Source organism: Dendrobates tinctorius, unplaced genomic scaffold (genome assembly GCF_039654945.1).
Source record: "Dendrobates tinctorius isolate UK_male_01 unplaced genomic scaffold, ASM3965494v1 ptg000231l, whole genome shotgun sequence".
Classification (NCBI taxonomy): Eukaryota; Metazoa; Chordata; class Amphibia; order Anura; family Dendrobatidae; genus Dendrobates; species Dendrobates tinctorius.
This window is the reverse complement of record NW_027361898.1, coordinates 3,159,297-3,179,565: the sequence shown is the minus strand read 5'-3', so window position 1 is coordinate 3,179,565 and position 20,269 is coordinate 3,159,297. Positions and strand designations below refer to the sequence as shown.

At 44.7% G+C, this 20,269-nt stretch overlaps 1 protein-coding gene across 1 annotated transcript in view; it reads left to right on the top strand.

The window, feature by feature from the left end:
- The first annotated feature begins 401 nt into the window (after positions 1–401).
- The window catches only part of MED27 (mediator complex subunit 27), a 249,788-nt gene continuing 229,920 nt past the window's right edge, over positions 402–20,269 (top strand). Inside the window, exons 1-2 of the mRNA XM_073555964.1 lie at positions 402–721; positions 1,890–2,034. Coding sequence (XP_073412065.1) covers positions 516–721; positions 1,890–2,034 — 351 coding nt within the window. The 5' untranslated portion in view covers positions 402–515. The remainder of the gene's footprint in view (positions 722–1,889; positions 2,035–20,269) is intronic.

The window sequence follows — 20,269 nt, the reverse complement described above, 5'->3', positions numbered from 1 at the left end:
AGGGGGAGCAGACATTATTGTTTTACCACAGGGGGAGTAGACATTATTGTGTTACCACAGGGGGAGTAGACATTATTGTGTTACTACAGGGGGAGCAGACATTATTGTTTTACCACAGGGGGAGCAGACATTATCGTGTTACCACAGGGGGAGCAGACATTATTGTGTTACTACAGGGGGAGCAGACATTATTGTGTTACTACAGGGGGAAGCAGACATTATTGTGTTACTACAGGAGAGCAGACTTTGGTGCAGCCTCCATGTTCCGTGTCAGGTAGTGACACGTTGGCTGTAGTACTATGGGAAGCTTTCTGACCACCGTGGACACCCCCAGCTCTGGCAGACCCCTGAATGACACTTCGGAGCCTCTGTTATCACCATGACTACAGCTCCTGACTCTCGGACGAGCCCTCTGCCTGAGCTCCTCACCACAACTCCCGGCGTCCTCTTCGCGGGTTCGTGACGTCATCACCCGGGGACGGTCCCCACAGCTGCGGCGGCTGGACGGACTGAGAATGATGGCGGACTCGTTGAACGTCGGGGTGAACTTGGAGGCCTTCTCCCAGGCCATTCATTCTATCCAGGCGCTGCGCTCCAGCGTCACCCGGGTGTTTGACTGCCTGAAGGACGGTATGAAGAACAAGGAGAGCCAGGAGGCCCGGGAGAGAGCTTTCATGAGCGACTTCCAGGACAACCTGCACTGCGTCAACCGGGACCTCAAGTACGGGCTGATGTAGAACTGTCGGGGTTCATAATCTGTTTCCGTATCTCTGCCTGCTGCAGGGAATTCAGTAACTGTCTGTGACCCATGGCTTCTGACAGCTGAGGCTTTGTTACAATGTGCAGTCTGTCTCCCTGCTGTCCGGAGAGTCTGATACACTGTGTCAGTGCAGAAAGCTCACCTCACAGCACATTGTCCAGACTGCTGGGCTGTTACCACAATCCCCCTCTGTCGGGTGCAGGGGCAGGATGGCTGGGTTCTTGTGCTCTGTGATTGGGAACATTGTGGCTTGGCTGCAGCCCTGTCCTGACCACTGCTGAGGGTTTATTCCCGTGTATCCCATCAAAGCATGTCTCTGCTGTGCTGCTGATAGTTCGTTACAGTGTATCAGCCTGCAACGCACAGAGGATTGTCTGCAGCAAACCCTCAGCTGTGGGGTGTCAGGGCAGTACTGGTGTTATTCTTTCCTCATTTGCATCTAGAGGCTGAAGAAACCTTTATAGATCTCCTCTTCCTTCTCACAGCTGAGGGTTTGGTGCCAGTGTCTGGTGCAGCTCGTGGGGTCAGAGGTCTCTTTTGTGCTGATAGTTTGTCATAATGTATGTATCAGTCCAGAATCCACAGAAAAGGATTGTGCAGACTGGATACATTTGTAAAAAACCTTCTGCTGTGAGATGCATTAGGTCTGGACAGGTTTTCTGGTTTTAATCAAAAACAAAACCTTTTTCATATCCTGAGGCTACAGCTTGTCCAGATCTAATACTTGTCACAGATGGGCGTTTGTTACAGTGTATCTAGTTAGCGCAACACACTCCTGTGCTGATTTCTTGTTACAATGTGTCACCATGTATGGCACATCACAATGAGCTTTGGACTTGCACTGACTGGACTCGGCCTGTAGGCGGCGCATTTGCAGGTGCCTGGTCCATAGAGTTGGCATTGATGGTGGTTGGCACTCAGTTGGTTGGCGGTGGGTAAGGCTGCCATTCTCAAGCAATGAGCCATGTGAGAATGCCCCATCTCAAGATCAGTATGTTTTTTTTGCTGCTAGATTACTTTGCTCTTCATTCTCTTCCATTTCCCATCACATCAGGACATACTAGGAGTTTTAGTACTACACCAAGAGCAGCAGGTTGTGGTTGCTGATTCCTCTTTTGTTTCTCTGCAGCGAACTCGAACGTCTCAGCAATTTGGTGGGGAAACCGTCTGAGAACCACCCGCTTCATAACAGCGGCCTACTGAGCCTGGACCCTGTCCATGACAAGACCCCGCTGTACAGCCAGCTGCTCCAAGCCTATAAGTGGTCCAATAAGGTGAGTAGGAGCACCCCCTCATACTGTACTGCCAGCCATCGTGAGACTACAACTCCCAGTATGCTCTAACAGCTGCAGTCTGGAGTGTGTAGTTTCCCAGTTGCAGACCACTGTATTACTGCTTCATACTGGTTTCCCTGCACAATGACCCTTAGCATTTTGTGCAGAGGAGTTGGGAACCCATTTTATTGAGCTCTGAAATGGAATGCATTAGTATATGTGCCAGCAGCTCTATATTCTTATCCCCTGGCTTGTATTCTTATCCCCTGGCTATTGTTTGGAAACAGGGGCCCAGAACGTACTCATATTTAGTAGGGACCTCAGTAGTTGTATTCCTATTGATCATGCCGGGTCTCGGATATATCTGATCCTGGGAAAGCTGGGTCACTGACCTTATGTGTTACCTTCTCATTTTGTGAAGTCTTGTTATATTCTATATCTCCTTAAAACCCTCAGCTGTGAAAAGTGTAGACAAATCCACATGTGGTACATGTACGTCTGGGTTTGACTTGCTACAAATATTAGTTCTGCACCGCAGGTCCGTTTCTGTTTCGACCTGGTATAATTTTTACTCACTTTGTTGTTACCAGGGCTGTGGAGTTGGAGTCAGTGTCCATTTTGTTGGAGTTTGTATAAAATGCTCCGATTCTGACTCCTGAAATATATAATAAATTGGGTACAGTAGTTCAGTGCAGGATGTGCTGTAAATGTTTTTATAAAAATTTGGGAAAGTTATGAAATGTCCTATAAATGTCTGTTCTGTTCAAGATCTAAGAATTAGCATTTAGCTGTGTAGCGACCAGTGCTGTGGGGTCGTAGATGAGATGAATCTGTGCTGCCCTTTATGTACATGCTCAGTAGTGACCAGTGCTGTGGGGTCGTAGATGAGATGAATCTGTGCTGCCCTTTATGTACATGTCAGTAGTGACCAGTGCTGTGGAGTCGTAGAGGAGATGAATCTGTGCTGCCCTTTATGTACATGCTCAGTAGTGACCAGTGCTGTGGGGTCGTAGATGAGATGAATCTGTGCTGCCCTTTATGTACATGCTCAGTAGTGACCAGTGCTGTGGAGTTGTAGACAAGATGAATCTGTGCTGCCCTTTATGTACATGCTCAGGAGTGACCAGTGCTGTGGAGTCGTAGATGAGATGAATCTGTGCTGCACTTTATGTACATGCTCAGTAGTGACCAGTGCTGTGGGGTCGTAGATGAGATGAATCTGTGCTGCCCTTTATGTACATACTCAGTAGTGACCAGTGCTGTGGAGTCGTAGATGAGATGAATCTGTGCTGCACTTTATGTACATGCTCAGTAGTGACCAGTGCTGTGGGGTCGTAGATGAGATGAATCTGTGCTGCCCTTTATGCACATGCTCAGTAGTGACCAGTGCTGTGGAGTCGTAGATGAGATGAATCTGTGCTGCACTTTATGCACATGCTCAGTAGTGACCAGTGCTGTGGAGTCGTAGATGAGATGAATCTGTGCTGCACTTTATGCACATGTCAGTAGTGACCAGTGCTGTGGGGTCATAGATGAGATGAATCTGTGCTGCCCTTTATGTACATGCTCAGTAGTGACCAGTGCTGTGGAGTTGTAGATGAGATGAATCTGTGCTGCCTTTTATGTACATGTCAGTGACCAGTGCTGTGGAGTCGTAGATTAGATGAATCTGTGCTGCCCTTTATGTACATGCTCAGTAGTGCCCAGTGCTGTGGGGTCGTAGATGAGATGTATCTGTGCTGCCCTTTATGTACATGCTCAGTAGTGACCAGTGCTGCGAGGTCGTAGATGAGATGAATCTGTGCTGCCCTTTATGTACATGCTCAGTAGTGACCAGTGCTGTGGAGTCGTAGATGAGATGAATCTGTGCTGCCCTTTATGTACATGTCTGTAGTGACCAGTGCTGTGGGGTCGTAGATGAGATGAATCTGTGCTGCCCTTTATGTACATGCTCAGTAGTGACCAGCTCTGTGGGGTCGTAGATGAGATGAATCTGTATTGCCCTTTATGTACATGTCAGTAGTGACCAGTGCTGTGGGGTCGTAGATGAGATGAATCTGTGCTGCCCTTTATGTACATGCTCAGTAGTGACCAGTGCTGTGGGGTCGTAGATGAGATGAATCTGTGCTGCACTTTATGTACATGTCAGTAGTGACCAGTGCTGTGGGGTCGTAGATGAGATGAATCTGTGCTGCCCTTTATGTACATGCCCAGTAGTGACCAGTACTGTGGAGTCGGAGGTTTGGCTTACCGACTTCACATCTCTAGCTGTTAGGCCTCTTTCACACATCAGGTTTTCGCCGTCAGGCGCGATCCGGCGCTTTTGACAGAAACCGGATCCGGCGAAATGCAATGCCGGATCCGGTTTCCCCCCCATTGACTTGCATTTGCGCCGGATCGCGCCGGATGGCCATGCGTTTCATCCGGTTTTCGCCGATCCGGCAATGTGTCGCGATCCGGCGTCTGGAAAAAACGGCTACTGTAACGTTTTTTGTCTCCGGCGAAAAAGCCGGACACGCCGGATCCGGCGCGTCCGTCTTTTTCACACAATGAAAGCCTATGAGCGCCGCAATGCGCCTGATCCGGCGAAAGCCGGATCCGGTGGCCGGATCCGTTTTTTTTGGTCTTAGCATGCTCAGTAGCTCTGCCCACTACAACCTGTCAAAGAAGGGCTGTAGGAACATGCTATATATAGTTTTCCAGTAGCCAATCCCGTTCGGAAGGCCACAATGGTCAATTTTAAAAGCCAGATCCGGCGTAATCCGTCGAAAAACGGATGAACCGGATGAGACGGATCCGGTTTTGTCTGTCAAGAACAAGACGGATCCGGCAGAAAACCGGATCCGGCACATCAGGTTTTACAAAACATTTGCCGGATCCGGCATTCCGGCACGACGCCGGATCGCGCCTGACGCCGAAAACCTGATGTGTAAAAGTAGCCTTAGGGTGTGTGCACACGTTGCGGATTCTTCTGTGGATTTTTCCACTCGGATTTGGCTTAATCCACAGATAATTGCGCCGGTAAAATGACCTGCGATTTACCTGCGGATTTAGTGCGGATTTCCCCTGCGTTTTGACACCTGCGGATTCCTATAATGGAGCAGGTGTCAAAACACTGCAGATCCGCACAAAAGAATTGACATGCTGCTGATTTAAATCCGCGCGGGAAAATCCGCAGCATGTGCACAGCTTTTTTAATTTCTCATAGACTTTAATGGTAATGTACAACGCAGCAGAATCTGCAACGTGTGCACGTACCCTTACAGTTACACACTTCTGGTTTTCTACCTCAAAATCTAGACAGTAAATCCACATCATATCCACCAAACCCAAAGGTTTCTGCGTTTTAAACTGCAGAATGTGAAAAAAAAAAAGTTCAAATCATTGACACTAGCAGTGATCCTGAAAATGGTGATATGTTGACCCTACAAGTAATTTGGGATTTTGTGAATCTCCATCGTTTTGGTGACCTGGCCTTTGGATAGCCTGCATATTTATGCCCAGTGGAGTCAGACCAGCAGGACCTCCAGCCACTGTGCCGGACTGCTACCTATGGACACCACTTGTTAGATCTGACTTTAAAACACATCTGCACCTCTCCTTTAGGACACTTGTGGCATATACACGTCTCATAAGTGGGGAGAATGTGGCCCCTGGCATTCAGCGGTAAAATGCGTGTGGAGCTGTCTGTAGACATCTGCATCTTTCTCTCCTTTCTTGTCTCTAATGCAATTGAGAGACAGAGAGTAAAGCATGTGACTTCTCTTGCCAAGTTGAGACCCCACATATTCAGTGATTCAGTCAAAATTTGTCTACAAACATAATGGCAGACAGCGTGGTTATAATGGTGAGTGGCGGGCCAGTAGATATTATTGTGTCCTGTATCAGCCGCCTGTCAGTTCTTCCTCTGTTGTGCCTGCTTGCAGCCGTTTTCTATCGTCTGGGACTTTGGAGACGGATATTTTATTTATTTATTTTTTGCTTACTGCAGTAATCTGCTGAAATGAGAAAGTGATTGATTTATTAGAGGCCTCGTGTGGCAGCACAGACTTCATCTTCATACGTTCTTCTATCATTTTCCAATTTCTCAAAAGTCTAAATTGAAACGTTCCCTTTTTTACAGAGGTTTTTTTTTCCCCTACTTTTCTTTTCGCCGCTGGTGCATGGAGCCAGTTGGGGTGTCTAGACACTTGATATTTTAAGCTGCATATTTCAATGAGAGCCTGACACCCACTCATTACTGCCGGATCCAGAAATGTGCAGATATTAATTGATCATCAGTTCTTCAATTCGCCGCAAGATTAAAGTCTTGTTTTACTAATTGCTGCAGTATCTCGGTCCTGAGGTCCGTATGTCTCACACCCCTCAACTCATGTGGCCACCATTTGTTTTTGTTTTTTTAAACACAGAAAATGAAAGCTCATCAAACCCACATCAGTTGCATTTTGGGTGCAAGACAGCCTGAGTAGTCAAAGCAGTATATCAGCAGAAGAAGTTTGCACTTTGTTTTTCTTGGTTCAATGCTTTATTGGAAATCTGTGCACAAATGACATATAGTGCGGTCTTCAATATATCTTACTTGTTTTGGAATGTCAATCCTTAATCATAGATGTTTTACTCATACAAAAAAATCCCTGTTAAAAAGGTTTTTCAAACCATCCTGCCCCTTCCGCATACTCCTTGTAATTGGAATATGTGGAAGGGGCAGGATGGTTTGATTTTTCGGATGTGTAAAACATCTATGATTAAGGAATGATATTCTGAAACAAGTAAGATGTATTGAAGACCGCACTGTATGTCATTCGTGCACATAGATTTCCAATAAAGTATTGAACCACGGAAAAAGGAGTGCTGACGTCTTCTGCTGGAAAAAAAAAATTGTGTGTGTGTGTGTGTGTGTGTATATATATATATATATATATATATATATATATATATATATATATGTACGTACTAGCTGAAGAGCCCGGCGTTGCCTGGGCATAGTAAACAACTGTGGTTAGTTATAACAAATTATAATGATTGTATTGCACATAAAAACCGTGTACCTAATCCTATCCTGTGTGATACTGTCTGCTGAGCCGTGTATCTAATACTATTCTGTGTGATACTGTGTGCTGAGCTGCGTATCTAATCCTATCCTGTTTACTGACTGCTGAGCTGTGTATCTAATCCTATCCTGTGTGATACTGTCTGCTGAGCTGTGTATCTAATCCTATCCTGTGTGATACTGACTGCCGAGCCGTGCATCTAATCCTTTCCTGTGTGATACTGGGCTCCCCCTGCAGTCTGTGTCAGAGGGTGGTCTGTGTTGGCATGGTAATAAATTGTGTTGTTTCCAGCTTTACAGAAGGACAATAACACCATAGAAATGATAAGAATAACAGGCCTCAGTTACCATAACTGTCTACAAAGAAAATGTTGCTGATAGCAACCAATCACAGCTCACTTTTCATCTTTTAAACAGCTCTGGGACAGCGTGGCGAGTTTTGAGTGGCGACTTTTGTGCTTGGACTTTTATGTGGCGAGGTTGGTGTATGTGTGGTGAAACGTGTGCTGAGGGTGGTATACAGTGCCTACAAGTAGTATTCAACCCCCTGCAGATTTAGCAGGTTTACACATTCGGAATTAACTTGGCATTGTGACATTTGGACTGTAGATCAGCCTGGAAGTGTGAAATGCACTGCAGCAAAAAAGAATGTTATTTCTTTGTTTAATTTTTTTTTAAATTGTGAAAAGTTTATTCAGAGGGTCATTTATCATTCAACCCCTCAAACCACCAGAATTCTGTTTGGTTCCCCTAAAGTATTAAGAAGTATTTCAGGCACAAAGAACAATGAGCTTCACATGTTTGGATTAATTATCTCTTTTTCCAGCCTTTTCTGACTATTTAAGACCCTCCCCAAACTTGTGAACAGCACTCATACATGGTCAACATGGGAAAGACAAAGGAGCATTCCAAGGCCATCAGAGACAAGATCGTGGAGGGTCACAAGGCTGGCAAGGGGTACAAAACCCTTTCCAAGGAGTTGGGCCTACCTGTCTCCACTGTTGGGAGGATCATCCGGAAGTGGAAGGCTTATGGAACTACTGTTAGCCTTCCACGGCCTGGACAGCCTTTGAAAGTTTCCTCCCGTGCCGAGGCCAGGCTTGTCCGAAGAGTCAAGGCTAACCCAAGGACAACAAGGAAGGAGCTCCGGGAAGATCTCATGGCAGTGGGGACATTGGTTTCAGTCAATACCATAAGTAACGTACTCCACCGCAATGGTCTCCGTTCCAGACGAGCCCGTAAGGTACCTTTACTTTCAAAGCGTCATGTCAAGGCTCGTCTACAGTTTGCTCATGATCACTTGGAGGATTCTGAGACAGACAGACTGGTTCAAGGTTCTCTGGTCTGATGAGACCAAGATCGAGATCTTTGGTGCCAACCACACACGTGACGTTTGGAGACTGGATGGCACTGCATACGACCCCAAGAATACCATCCCTACAGTCAAGCATGGTGGTGGCAGCATCATGCTGTGGGGCTGTTTCTCAGCCAAGGGGCCTGACCATCTGGTCCGCATCCATGGGAAGATGGATAGCACGGCCTACCTGGAGATTTTGGCCAAGAACCTCCGCTCCTCCATCAAGGATCTTAAGATGGGTCGTCATTTCACCTTCCAACAAGACAACGAACCAAAGCACACAGCCAAGAAAACCAAGGCCTGGTTCAAGAGGCAAAAAATCAAGGTGTTGGAGTGGCCTTGTCAGTCTCCTGACCTTAACCCAATTGAAAACTTGTGGAAGGAGCTCAAGATTAAAGTCCACATGAGACACCCAAAGAACCTAGATAACTTGGAGAAGATCTGCATGGAGGAGTGGGCCAAGATAACTCCAGAGACCTGTGCCGGCCTGATCAGGTCTTATAAAAGACGATTATTAGCTGTAATTGCAAACAAGGGTTATTCCACAAAATATTAAACCTAGGGGTTGAATAATAATTGACCCACACTTGTATGTTTAAAATTTATTAAAATTTAACTGAGCAACATAACTTTTTGGTTTGTAAGATTTATGCATCTGTTAATAAATCCTGCTCTTGTGTGAAGTTTGAAGGCTCTAACTTATTTGCATCTTATCAAACCTGCTAAATCTGCAGGGGGTTGAATACTACTTGTAGGCACTGTATGTGTGGAAGCACGTGGTAGTGTGTGGCGCATTTTGTGTGTGTGTTCATATCCCCGTGTGTGGCGAGTATCCCATGTCAGGGCCCCACCTTAGCAATTGTACGGTATATACTGTTTGGCGCCATCGCTCTCATTCTTTACGTCCCTCTTGATCACATCTGGCAGCTGTCAATTTGCCTCCAACACTTTTCCTTTCACTTTTTCCCCATTTATTTAGATAGGGGTAAAATTGTTGGTGAATTGGAATGCATGGGGTTAAAATTTCGCCTCACAGCATAGCCTATGACGCGCTCGGGGACCAGACGTGTGACTGTGCCAAATTTTGTGGCTGTAGCTGCGACGGTGCGGACATATGTACACACCCACATTGCGCTTTATATATTATATATACAGTGTGTGTATGTGTGTGTGTGTGTATATGTGTGTGTATATATATATATATATATATATATATATATATATATATATATATATATATATATATATATATATATATATATATATATATACACACACTCTGTAAAGCATAGGTCAGCATACATACCTTTGCATTTTAACATTTTTTGGCCGTCCCAGCTGTCGAATTTCCAGCAATCATTAGGTTATCTTTTATTCTATGGGTAGGGTATTAATTTTTGTATTTTAATGAAACTATGAAAAATGTGGAAAACCCCTTGAGTTTAATGAGGAGTAAGTTACTGACGCTGCAAATGAAAACTTTTACCCTCTGTGATATTTGGTTGTCAGCTGATGCATCTGTTTTTACATCCATTGATAACTTTTGATTTCTCCCAGTGAAATCTATTTTTGACTCCTTTATTCTGCGTGGAGTGTTGAAGTTTCTGGATCCTGATCCAGATATTGACTTTGCAGGAAAAGGCTCCATATTGCAGATCTTTATGTATTTTGTTCTAAGTGGAGCATTCAACTGACTCTGGATTCAGCAGCTGACTTTGTGGGGAATGCCAAGCCTTTCCGCTGGCAGCCCGAGCTGCTGTGTTATCTCATAGCCTGCAGCTGATATTTCTGCAGCCACCCCTTTGAATCCATACGTTCCTGTTAATGCCAGGTCAGTGACTTTGGGTTATGGTTTGCTTTTATTTTGCGCACTTACTCCTCCCGTCCCCTGTTGACTGCTGCTTACTTTGTGCCGTTTTGCACTCCCCCTTTTGAAGCGGCAGCTGTTTTTTGCTGTTCTGTATTTTGTTTTCCCTGCACTTCAATTATTAATGTGCTGCCCCAACCCCCATTTGCTGCCTCCACCTTGTATATTTGATGAGCTGAGATATGGGCATCTCCCACTCCCTCCCCATTGCCCGTTCTAACATTACTGCTTGCTTGAGTAACTATGTGGCAAGCAGATAGCATGCAAGCAGGGAAAACAGGCCAAGAATCCAAAGGACGCTTGTGAAGGGCGCTGGCGAGAAATGTAGAACCTGACAGCAAACTTCAGCCGCTTAACAAGCTCTCGCTCAGGGTTTGGGAGGTGCGCTTGCCCCTGATTTAGCATAATCCCTGTGTCAGCAGCTCCGGCTCCTCTGGATGCAAACACAGGACAGGGACCTTTCATACAGTCTAAATATCAGGATGGAAAAATGCTTGCCCCTGAACACCTCCATCGCCCAAAACTCAAAAATTCAATTAGTCCTTGTCTTGGCACTATGGCTGCTCTCCAGATCATGTCCGGAATCATTGCTTATGTTTTATTATATCACACACCACACCACATGCTTACTTTAGGGGTGTTACTGTTCAGCAGCCCGTATTTGGACGTTATGGCTATGCACATGTCCACGGATATGGAAGGTCGCTTCATCGCTAAACACAATCTTCTGCAAAAATCTTGCATTATTGTCGATCTCATGAAGCATATCTGTAGCAAACGTGCATCGTTTGGGTCTATCCGCCTTTTTGATAGCGTGCAACAGCCGCAATTTGTACCCCGTAAAACAGAGATGTTTCTTTAACACCTTATGAACTGTAGTCTTGCTTAGGTGTAATTGTCGAGCACACGCACTCAGATTTTTTTAGGGCTCCTTAGGTAGCTATCCTGTATAGCTTCTACAGACTCGTCACTGACTGATGGCCTACCAGAACGGGGTTTTTCCACCAAACTGCCGGTTTTCTTCAACTGCTTATCCCACCGAGTAATGTTATTCATATGTGGTGGCACTTCGTTATAAACGCACCGATATTCACGTAGCACTTTGGTCACGGATTCGAATTTAGCGAGCCACAGAACACACTGAACTTTCCTCTGTACCGTCTGCATCTAGACTGGCATGGGCTGCTCCGCTGTATACACAGTGTTACGTCATCATCTGCGCATGTGTACATGCTGCCACATCATCCTATAGAACCTGGGAGAGCTTGTATTTGAAGCAGAGTTCACATTTCTATTGTCTTTCGTTGCTTTCCAGTGATTGGTCAAAAGTGCACCATGACTTTACGGACACACTGTATATATATATATATATATATATATATATATATATATATACACACACATACATCCATCCATCTTCGGCAAAAAGTAAGAGACCTCTGCACAGTTTTATAAAAATCAGCTTCTCTACATGTCTGACAGCCATTCCATTCCAGTGTCAGTTGAATTCCAACCAGAGTACTCCTCATTGTACTGTACTTAATGTGCTTCTGATTAGGTGATCACCTGAACCAAATCTTATTTAACGAAGGAAAGTATGAAAAAAAGAACCCTGCTGTGGTGCTAGTAATATCTCAAAAGTAATAGGAATGAAAAAGTAACTTTTAACCATGCCAAAGGAGTTGAAAAGAAATGTCTTGAGTGTGGAAAAGAAGGGCTCAATTCTGGCTTTACTAGCAGAGGGATACAGTGAGCATCATGTTGCCTCCATCCTTAAAATTTCTAAGACGGCAGTCCATTACAACAAGGTCAAGCAGCAGACATTGGGGACAATAAAGCTACAGACTGGCAGAGGGCGGAAACGACTCTCCACTGACTGGGATGACTGTCATCTTATTTGAATGTCACTCAGCAACCGCAGGATGACATCAAGTGACTTATAAAAGGAATGGCAAATAGCAGCTAGGGTGAAGTGCAAGTCAAGAACAGTTAGTAACAGGCTACTAGATGCGGAGGTCAAGTCATATAAAGCTAGAAGAAAGCCTTTCATCAATGAGAAGCAAAGGAGAGCCAGGCTGAAGTTTGCCAAAGACCATAAGGATTGGACCATAGAGGACTGAAGTTAGGTAATCTTCTCTGATGCGTCTAATTTTCAGCTTTGCCCAACACCTGGTCGTCTAATAGTTAGACGGAGACGTGGAGAGGCGTACAAGCCACAGTGTCTTGCACCCACTGTGAAATTTGGTTTAGGATCAGTGATGATCTGGGGATGCTTCAGCAAGGCTGGAATTGGGTAGGTTAATCTTTGCGAAGGACGTTTGAATCCAGCCGCATACAAGGTTATCCTGGAAAATCTGTTGATTCCTTCTGCTCAGGCAATGTTTCCCAACTCTGAGGACTGTGTTTTTTTTTCCAGCAGGACAATGCGCCATGCCACACAGCAAGGTCAGTCAATGTGTGGATGAAGGACCACCACATCAAATCCCTGTCATGGCCAGCCCAATCTTCAGACCTGAACCCCATTGAAAACTTCTGGAATGTAATCAAGAGGAAGATAGCTACAAGCCATCAAACAAAGAAGAACTGCTTAAATTTTTGTACCAGAAATGGCATAAGGTCACCCAAAAGCAGTGTGAAAGACTGGTGGAAAGCATGCCAAGACGCATGAAAGCTGTGATTAACAATCATGGTTATTCCACAAAATATTGATTTCTGAACTCTTCCTGAGTTACAACATTAGTATTGTTTCTAAATGATTATGAACTCGTTTTCTTAGCATTATTTGAGGTCTGCAAGCACTGCATTTTTTTGTTATTTTGAACATTTCTCATTTTCTGAAAATAAATGCAAAATTTAGTGCTAGGAAATTCGAAGACATGTCAGTAGTTTATAGAATAAAGAGCAATTTACATTTTACTCAAATATACCTATAAAGAGAAAAAACAGTCAAACTGAAAATACAGGATACCAGTAGTGGTCCTTGGGCAAAACTACTAACACTATAGTGCCTACCTCTAATAGCCATGAGTGTTACGAACAAAGACAGTCATACCGGCTCGGACGTTGCCCGGATTAACAAGGGCCGTGTCAGATGTTGAGGATCCAGGACAGTCTGATGACAAATGGGCTACTGGAACAAACCATTCATGAATAAGGCAAGAAAACCTGGATCTTATGAAATGCTACTACAACAGCAGACCAAATGAGAGAGGATATATGAAGCGTATGAGGAAACTCTGCCTGATCCCAACTGAAGCCCTAGAGACTGCTATATAAAGGCTCTCAGCACTTGCTGCAAGACTACGGAAATACACTAGAGAAGCTGAGGCCAAGAAGATAAATGCCATGTTCTCCAGAGAACCATCCAAGGTGTACTCCCAACTACAGAGTAACAGCACAAAGACTGCAACTCCACCCATTGCAAAGACTGAACAATATTGGAGGAACATATGGGAGATGGAAAAAGCACACAACACCAGTGCAATGTGGCTGCAAGATCTGAGAATGAAGCACAGCAAGCTAGAGCAAGAACCAGTCATCATTACAGAAGCAGACATCCAACAGTGGGTCAAGAACATGAAGGGCTGGACAGCACCTGGCTCAGACATGATCCACACCTACTGACTAAAGAAATTAATAGTGGTAAATGAACGCATTGTAAAGCAGCCGATGAACCAACGGCTAGAAGCAAGCCACCACCCAGCTTGGCTAACACAAGGAAGAACAGTGCTGAAGGGATCCTCAAAAAGGAACAGTTCCATCCATCAACCGCCCAATAGCCTGCCTTACAACAACATGGAAACTCCTGTCTGGCATCATAGCCACCATGCTACAGAAACATATGAACCAGTACATGAATCCAGCTCAGAACAGAAATTGGGACAGACACCAGAGTCTCTAAGCACCAGCTCCTAGTAGATAGAGCAGTCACTCAAGATCCAGACAGACCAATCTCAGCACAGCCTGGATTGACAACAGGAAATCCTTTGACCAGGGCTGTGAAGTCGGTAAGCCAAACCTCCTACTCCTCAATTTCCATGACACCAACTGTGACTCCGACCCCACCAAAATGGACTCCGACCCCACGACTCCGACTCCACAGCCTTGCCTATGACTCAATGCCACACACATGGATCTGTGAATGCTTGACACTCTACAATGTCAACAGAAAATTAAGAACCTTCCTCAGAATCTCAATGGGGCAATGGAGAACAACATTGGAAGTTAACTCAAGACAACTAGCACAAGTGACCATCAAATACGGCATATACCAAGGTGATGCACTGTCCCCATTGCTGTTCTGCATAGGCCTGAACCCCCTAAGACAGATTATTAGAGAGTCTGGCTATGGATACAAGTTCAAGAGTGGAAGCACCATCAGCCAACTCCTCTACATGGACAACATCAAGCTGTATGCGAAAGACGAACGATACATCAAATTCACTGATCCACCCGACAAGGTTCTACGGTGAAGACATTGGGATGTCCTTCGGACTGTAGAAGTGCGGCTGGTTGGTAATAAAGAGGCAAGGTACAGTTAGGTCCATATATATTTGGACAGAGACAACATTTTTCTAATTTTGGTTCTAGACATTACCACAATGAATTTTAACAAAACAATTCAGATGCAGTTGAAGTTCAGACTTTCAGCTTTCATTTGAGGGTATCCACATTCAAATTGGATGAAGGGTTTAGGAGTTTCAGCTCCTTAACATGTGCCACCCTGTTTTTAAAGGGACCAAAAGTTAGTGGACAGATTAAATAATTGTAAATAAAATGTTCATTTCTAGTACTTGGTTGAAAACCCTTTGTTGGCAATGACTGCCTGAAGTCTTGAACTCATGGACATCACCAGACACTGTGTTTCCTCCTTTTTGATGCTCTGCCAGGCCTTCACGGCGGTGGTTTTCAGTTGCTGTTTGTTTGTGGGCCTTTCTGTCTGAAGTTTAGTCTTTAACAAGTGAAATACATGCTCAATTGGGTTGAGATCAGGTGACTGACTTGGCCATTCAAGAATATTCCACTTCTTTGCTTTAATAAACTCCTGGGTTGCTTTGGCTTTATGTTTTGGGTCATTGTCCATCTCTAGTATGAAACGACGACCAATCAGTTTGGCTGCATTTGGCTGGATCTGAGCACACAGTATGGCTCTGAAAACCTCAGAATTCATTCGGCTGCTTCTGTCCTGTGTCACATCATCAATAAACACTAGTGACCCAGTGCCACTGGCAGCCATGCATGCCCAAGCCATCACACTGCCTCTGCCGTGTTTTACAGATGATGTGGTATACTTTGGATCATGAGCTGTACCACACTTTCGCCATACTTTTCTCTTTCCATCATTCTGGTAGAGGTTGATCTTTGTTTCATCTGTCCAAAGAATGTTCTTCCAGAACTGTGCTGGCTTTTTTAGATGTTTTTTAGCAAAGTCCAGTCTAGCCTTTTTATTCTTGATGCTTATGAGTGGCTTGCACCGTGCAGTGAATCCTCTGTATTTACTTTCATGCAGTCTTCTCTTTATGGTAGATTTGGATATTAATACGCCTACCTCCTGGAGAGTGTTGTTCACTTGGTTGGCTGTTGTGAAGGGGTTTCTCTTCACCATGAAGATTATTCTGCGATTTTCCACCACTGTTGTCTTCTGTGGGCGCCCAGGTCTTTTTGCATTGATGAGTTCACCAGTGCTTTCATTCTTTCTCAGGATGTACAAAACTGTAGATTTTGCCACTCCTAATGTTGTAGCAATTTCTCAGGTGGGTTTTTTCTGTTTTTGCAGCTTAAGGATGGCTTGTTTCACCTGCATGGAGAGCTCCTTTGACTGCATGTTTCCTTTACAGCAAAACCTTCCAAATGCAAGCACCACACCTCAAATCAACTCCAGGACTTTTATCTGCTTAATTGAGAATGACATAGCGAAGGGATTGCCAACACCTGTCCATGAAATAGCCTTGGAGTCAATTGTCCAGTTACGTTTGGTCCCTTTAAAAACAGGGTGGCACATGTTAAGGAGCTGAAACTCGTAAAACCCTTCATCCAATTTTAATGTGGATACCCTCAAATGAAAGCTGAAAGTCTGAACTTCAACTGCATCTGAATTGTTTTGTTTAAAATTCATTGTGGTAATGTCTAGAACCAAAATTAGAAAAATGTTGTCTCTGTCCAAATATATTTGGACCTAACTGTAGTCAAGACTGATGGAGTGGAATTACCAGCAGGACACATAGCAGATGTACAGACATGCTACAAGTACCTCAGCATCCCACAGGGATACGGTAACCATGATGAGAAAACAATGAAAGCGGCAGCATCCAAATACCATCAAAGGGTAAGTCGGGTCCTGAAGAGCCAACTCAATAGGAAGAATAAAATCTGTGCCATCAATACATGTGCCCTGCCAGTTATCAGATACCCTGCTGGCATTGTGTACTGTACAAAAGAGATCGAAGCTGCAGATGTGAAGACACGAAAGCTCCCCACAATGCATGGAGGTCTCCACCCCAAGTCTAGCACCCAAAGATTGTATACCAAGAAAAAGGAGGGTGGTCGAGGCTTGATAAGCATCCAAGCCACCATCACGGATGAAACAAGGAGTATCCAGGAATACAACAGAAAAATGGCACCAAAAGATGAGATGCTGAGAGCCTAAGGCAACAACAACAGATCTGGAAAGAAGAACAGGAACATGAAGCGCCATGGGAAGACAAGCCTCTGCATGTAATGTACCATCGACAAATAATGGAAGTGGCTGACATGGAGAAATCCTACCAATGGCTGGAGAAAGCTGGACTCAGAGACAGCACAGAGGCACTAATCACAGCAGCATAAGAGCAAACACGAAGTACCAGATCCATTGAAGCAGGAATCTACCACACAAGACAAGACCCAAGGTGCAGACTATGCAAAGAAACCTCAGAAACCGTCCAACACATAGTGGCAGGATGCAAGATCCAGACGGATAAGCAGGTGTTGGCTAACCAACCAGACATTGTGATACACAAGGACCAGAAGACAGCAATGATAATAGATGTGACGGTGCCAAGTGACCGCAACATCAGAAAGAAGGAATATAAGAAGCTGGAGAAATACCAGGGCCTCAAAGGAGAACTGGAGAAGATGTGGAAGGTGAAGGCAACAGTGATTCCAGTGGTGATAGGAGCACTTTGAGCAGTGACCCCTGAGTTGGAAGAAATGGCTACAACAGATCCCAGGAGCAACAGTTGAGCTCTCTGTCCAGAAAAGCGCAATGCTGGGAACAACTAAGATCCTGCGCAGAACCATTAAACTCCCAGGTCTCTGGTAGAGGACCCAAGAATGAGAAAGGACAGCAAAGACCACCCCCAGTGGGGGGTGAGAAGGAAGTGTGTTATATGTAGATTCTATATTTGTAACGAGCCATGAACCAGTGCCTATTGGCTGTTTTCAGTCTTTACATGAAGACAAAAATTTTCTATTCATGAACAGTAAAGCATTAATATATTAGCAAAGTTAAGGAGACGCAGTTTGACCAGTTATTCTGTGCTGACAAAGTCCCACAGCGGCTTTGCCAGTCATTTATATACACCATCACACCTGCTTGTTTTCCCTTGATCTCCACATCCTCTTCTTTGATTGACAGATCTGGCTTCATAGAGCAAGAGAAGGGAGGAGGTGGATGGACAAGCAGGTGGGAAGGGGAATATAAATGATTGGCCGCACTATCGAGCGCCTGTACAAGAGTCCCTTTAATTTAGTCCCTTTTCACAGATGTGGGTGGTTTGCTACAGTTGCCTACAGTTCAGGCAACTCCTCTGATTGTGTTGCAATGAACAAGCCTGGAGACCACAGCGGATTGACCAGACTGGATACAACTGCAGCAAAACCTCATCTGTGAGAAATTGCAGTCCAGTCTAGATGAAAGAAAAAAATGATTGCATTTGTTGACAGTAAGCAGAGATCTTGAAAATGTCAAGAAATTGGAACAAATTACATTAGCCAGTTGACAGTTTTTCTCTGCGTTATCCAAACAATAAAAACGAAAAAGTAAAATTAAACCTGAAAATGCCCGCAAGGTCCACTGAGGCCCTCAAAAGAGATCCAAGGACCCTATAGGAAGAGTTTGTGACCCTTGTGGGAGGTTGAGAGGACTTGATACAACTTCTTCCTACTTTTCTCTTGCCCTTGTACCTCGTTTCAGTCTCTGGAGCCGCTCTTCCAGGGGAACCACGTGCGCTCATTACGTAATTTTGTTACGGTTTATCTTCCCTTGGTAAGTTAGCCCCAGGAAAAATAATTTGCATGAAATCTCTGGTGGTTGCAGGATGGAAATGCTCGGCTGGATCCGTGGCTTATTTATCTGAATGAGACAAGAGATGTTTTTCTGTTCTTTTTCTAACTGCATTTGCAGCAATCAAAAGAGAAAAAAACAGCAAGGAATTTATATCTCGTTTAAAAAAATATGAAAAAAGTGTTAATATTATCGGAAACTCCATATCCAAGCTCTGCGTGATCTCTGATGTCATCTGTATAGGGCCTGACTTTACTTTTAATGATTGGCAATAGTGTCAGTATCCCACCCATAGTGACCCTTGTATAAATGTATCCACTCAGATTGCCCCCTGTATCATGTATCTACCCTTTTGACCCCTTTATAAGGCATTCCATCCATAGTTATCCCCAGTATAAATGTGTCCACGGGTAGAGACCCCCAGTATAAATGTATCTACGCACCGTGACCGCTAGTGTAAATGTGTCCACACGTAGCGACTAGTTATGAGTGAACGTGCTCGGATAAGATCTAATCCGTGCATGCTCGGTTGCTAACTTAGCGTCTTCGACGTGCTCAAATAGTATTTTCGAGACCCCGCTGCTGTTAGACAGCTGTAACACATGCAGAGATTGCTTAACAAACAGGTAATGCTTGCATGTGTTGCAGCTGTAAAACTGCCACGAGACATGCAACTGCGGTGTTTCGAATGTATTATTTGAGCATGCTGAAGACACTTGAATTGCACATGAGCATGCAAGGATAAAACCTTATCCGAACATGTTCACTCATCACTAGTAGTGACCCCCAGTTAAAATGTGCCCACACGTAGCGACCCCCAGTTAAAATGTGCCCACACGTAGCGACCCCCAGTTAAAATGTGCCCACACGTAGCGACCCCCAGTTAAAATGTGCCCACACGTAGCGACCCCCAGTTAAAATGTGCCCACACGTAGCGACCCCCAGTTAAAATGTGCCCACACATTGCGACCCCCAGTGTAATTGTATCCTCTTGTTATGATCCCCAGGGTGAATTTGTCTGTCCATAGCGACCCCTAGTGTAAATAGCCCACACGCTGCGACCTCTAGTGTAAATTTTCCCAGATGTAGGGTAAATAATATCTTTATTTTTATATTGCGCTAACATATTCCACAGCACTTTACAGATTGCACACATTATCATCACTGTCCCCAATGGGGCTCACAATCTAAATTCCCTATCAGTATGTCTTTGGAATGTGGGAGGACACCCACGCAAACACGGGGAGAACGTACAAACGCCTTGCAGATGTTGTCCTTGGTGGGATTTGAACCTAGGACTCAAGCGCTGCAAGGCTGCAGTGCTATCCACTGAACCACCGTGCCGCCCATGCGTCTGCCCGTTGCACCCCCCACCATCCCAGGGTAAATGTTTCCGCCCTTTGTGACCCTCAGGGTAAATGTGTCTGCCCTTTGCGGCTGTGTCGCACCCTGGGTATGCTTGGCGATTGCCTTGTGTGGGCTCATTCTCTGCATGCTTGAGAGGATCCCGCTCGGCTGACCACGATCATTGAGTCTGATTTATTAATAATAATAATACATTTTATTTCTATAGCGCCGACATATTCCGCAGCACTTTACATTTCAGAGGGGATTTGTACAGACAATAGACATTACAGCATAACAATAATCACATAGATTATAACAAATACCAAGAGGAATGAGGGCCCTGCTCGCAAG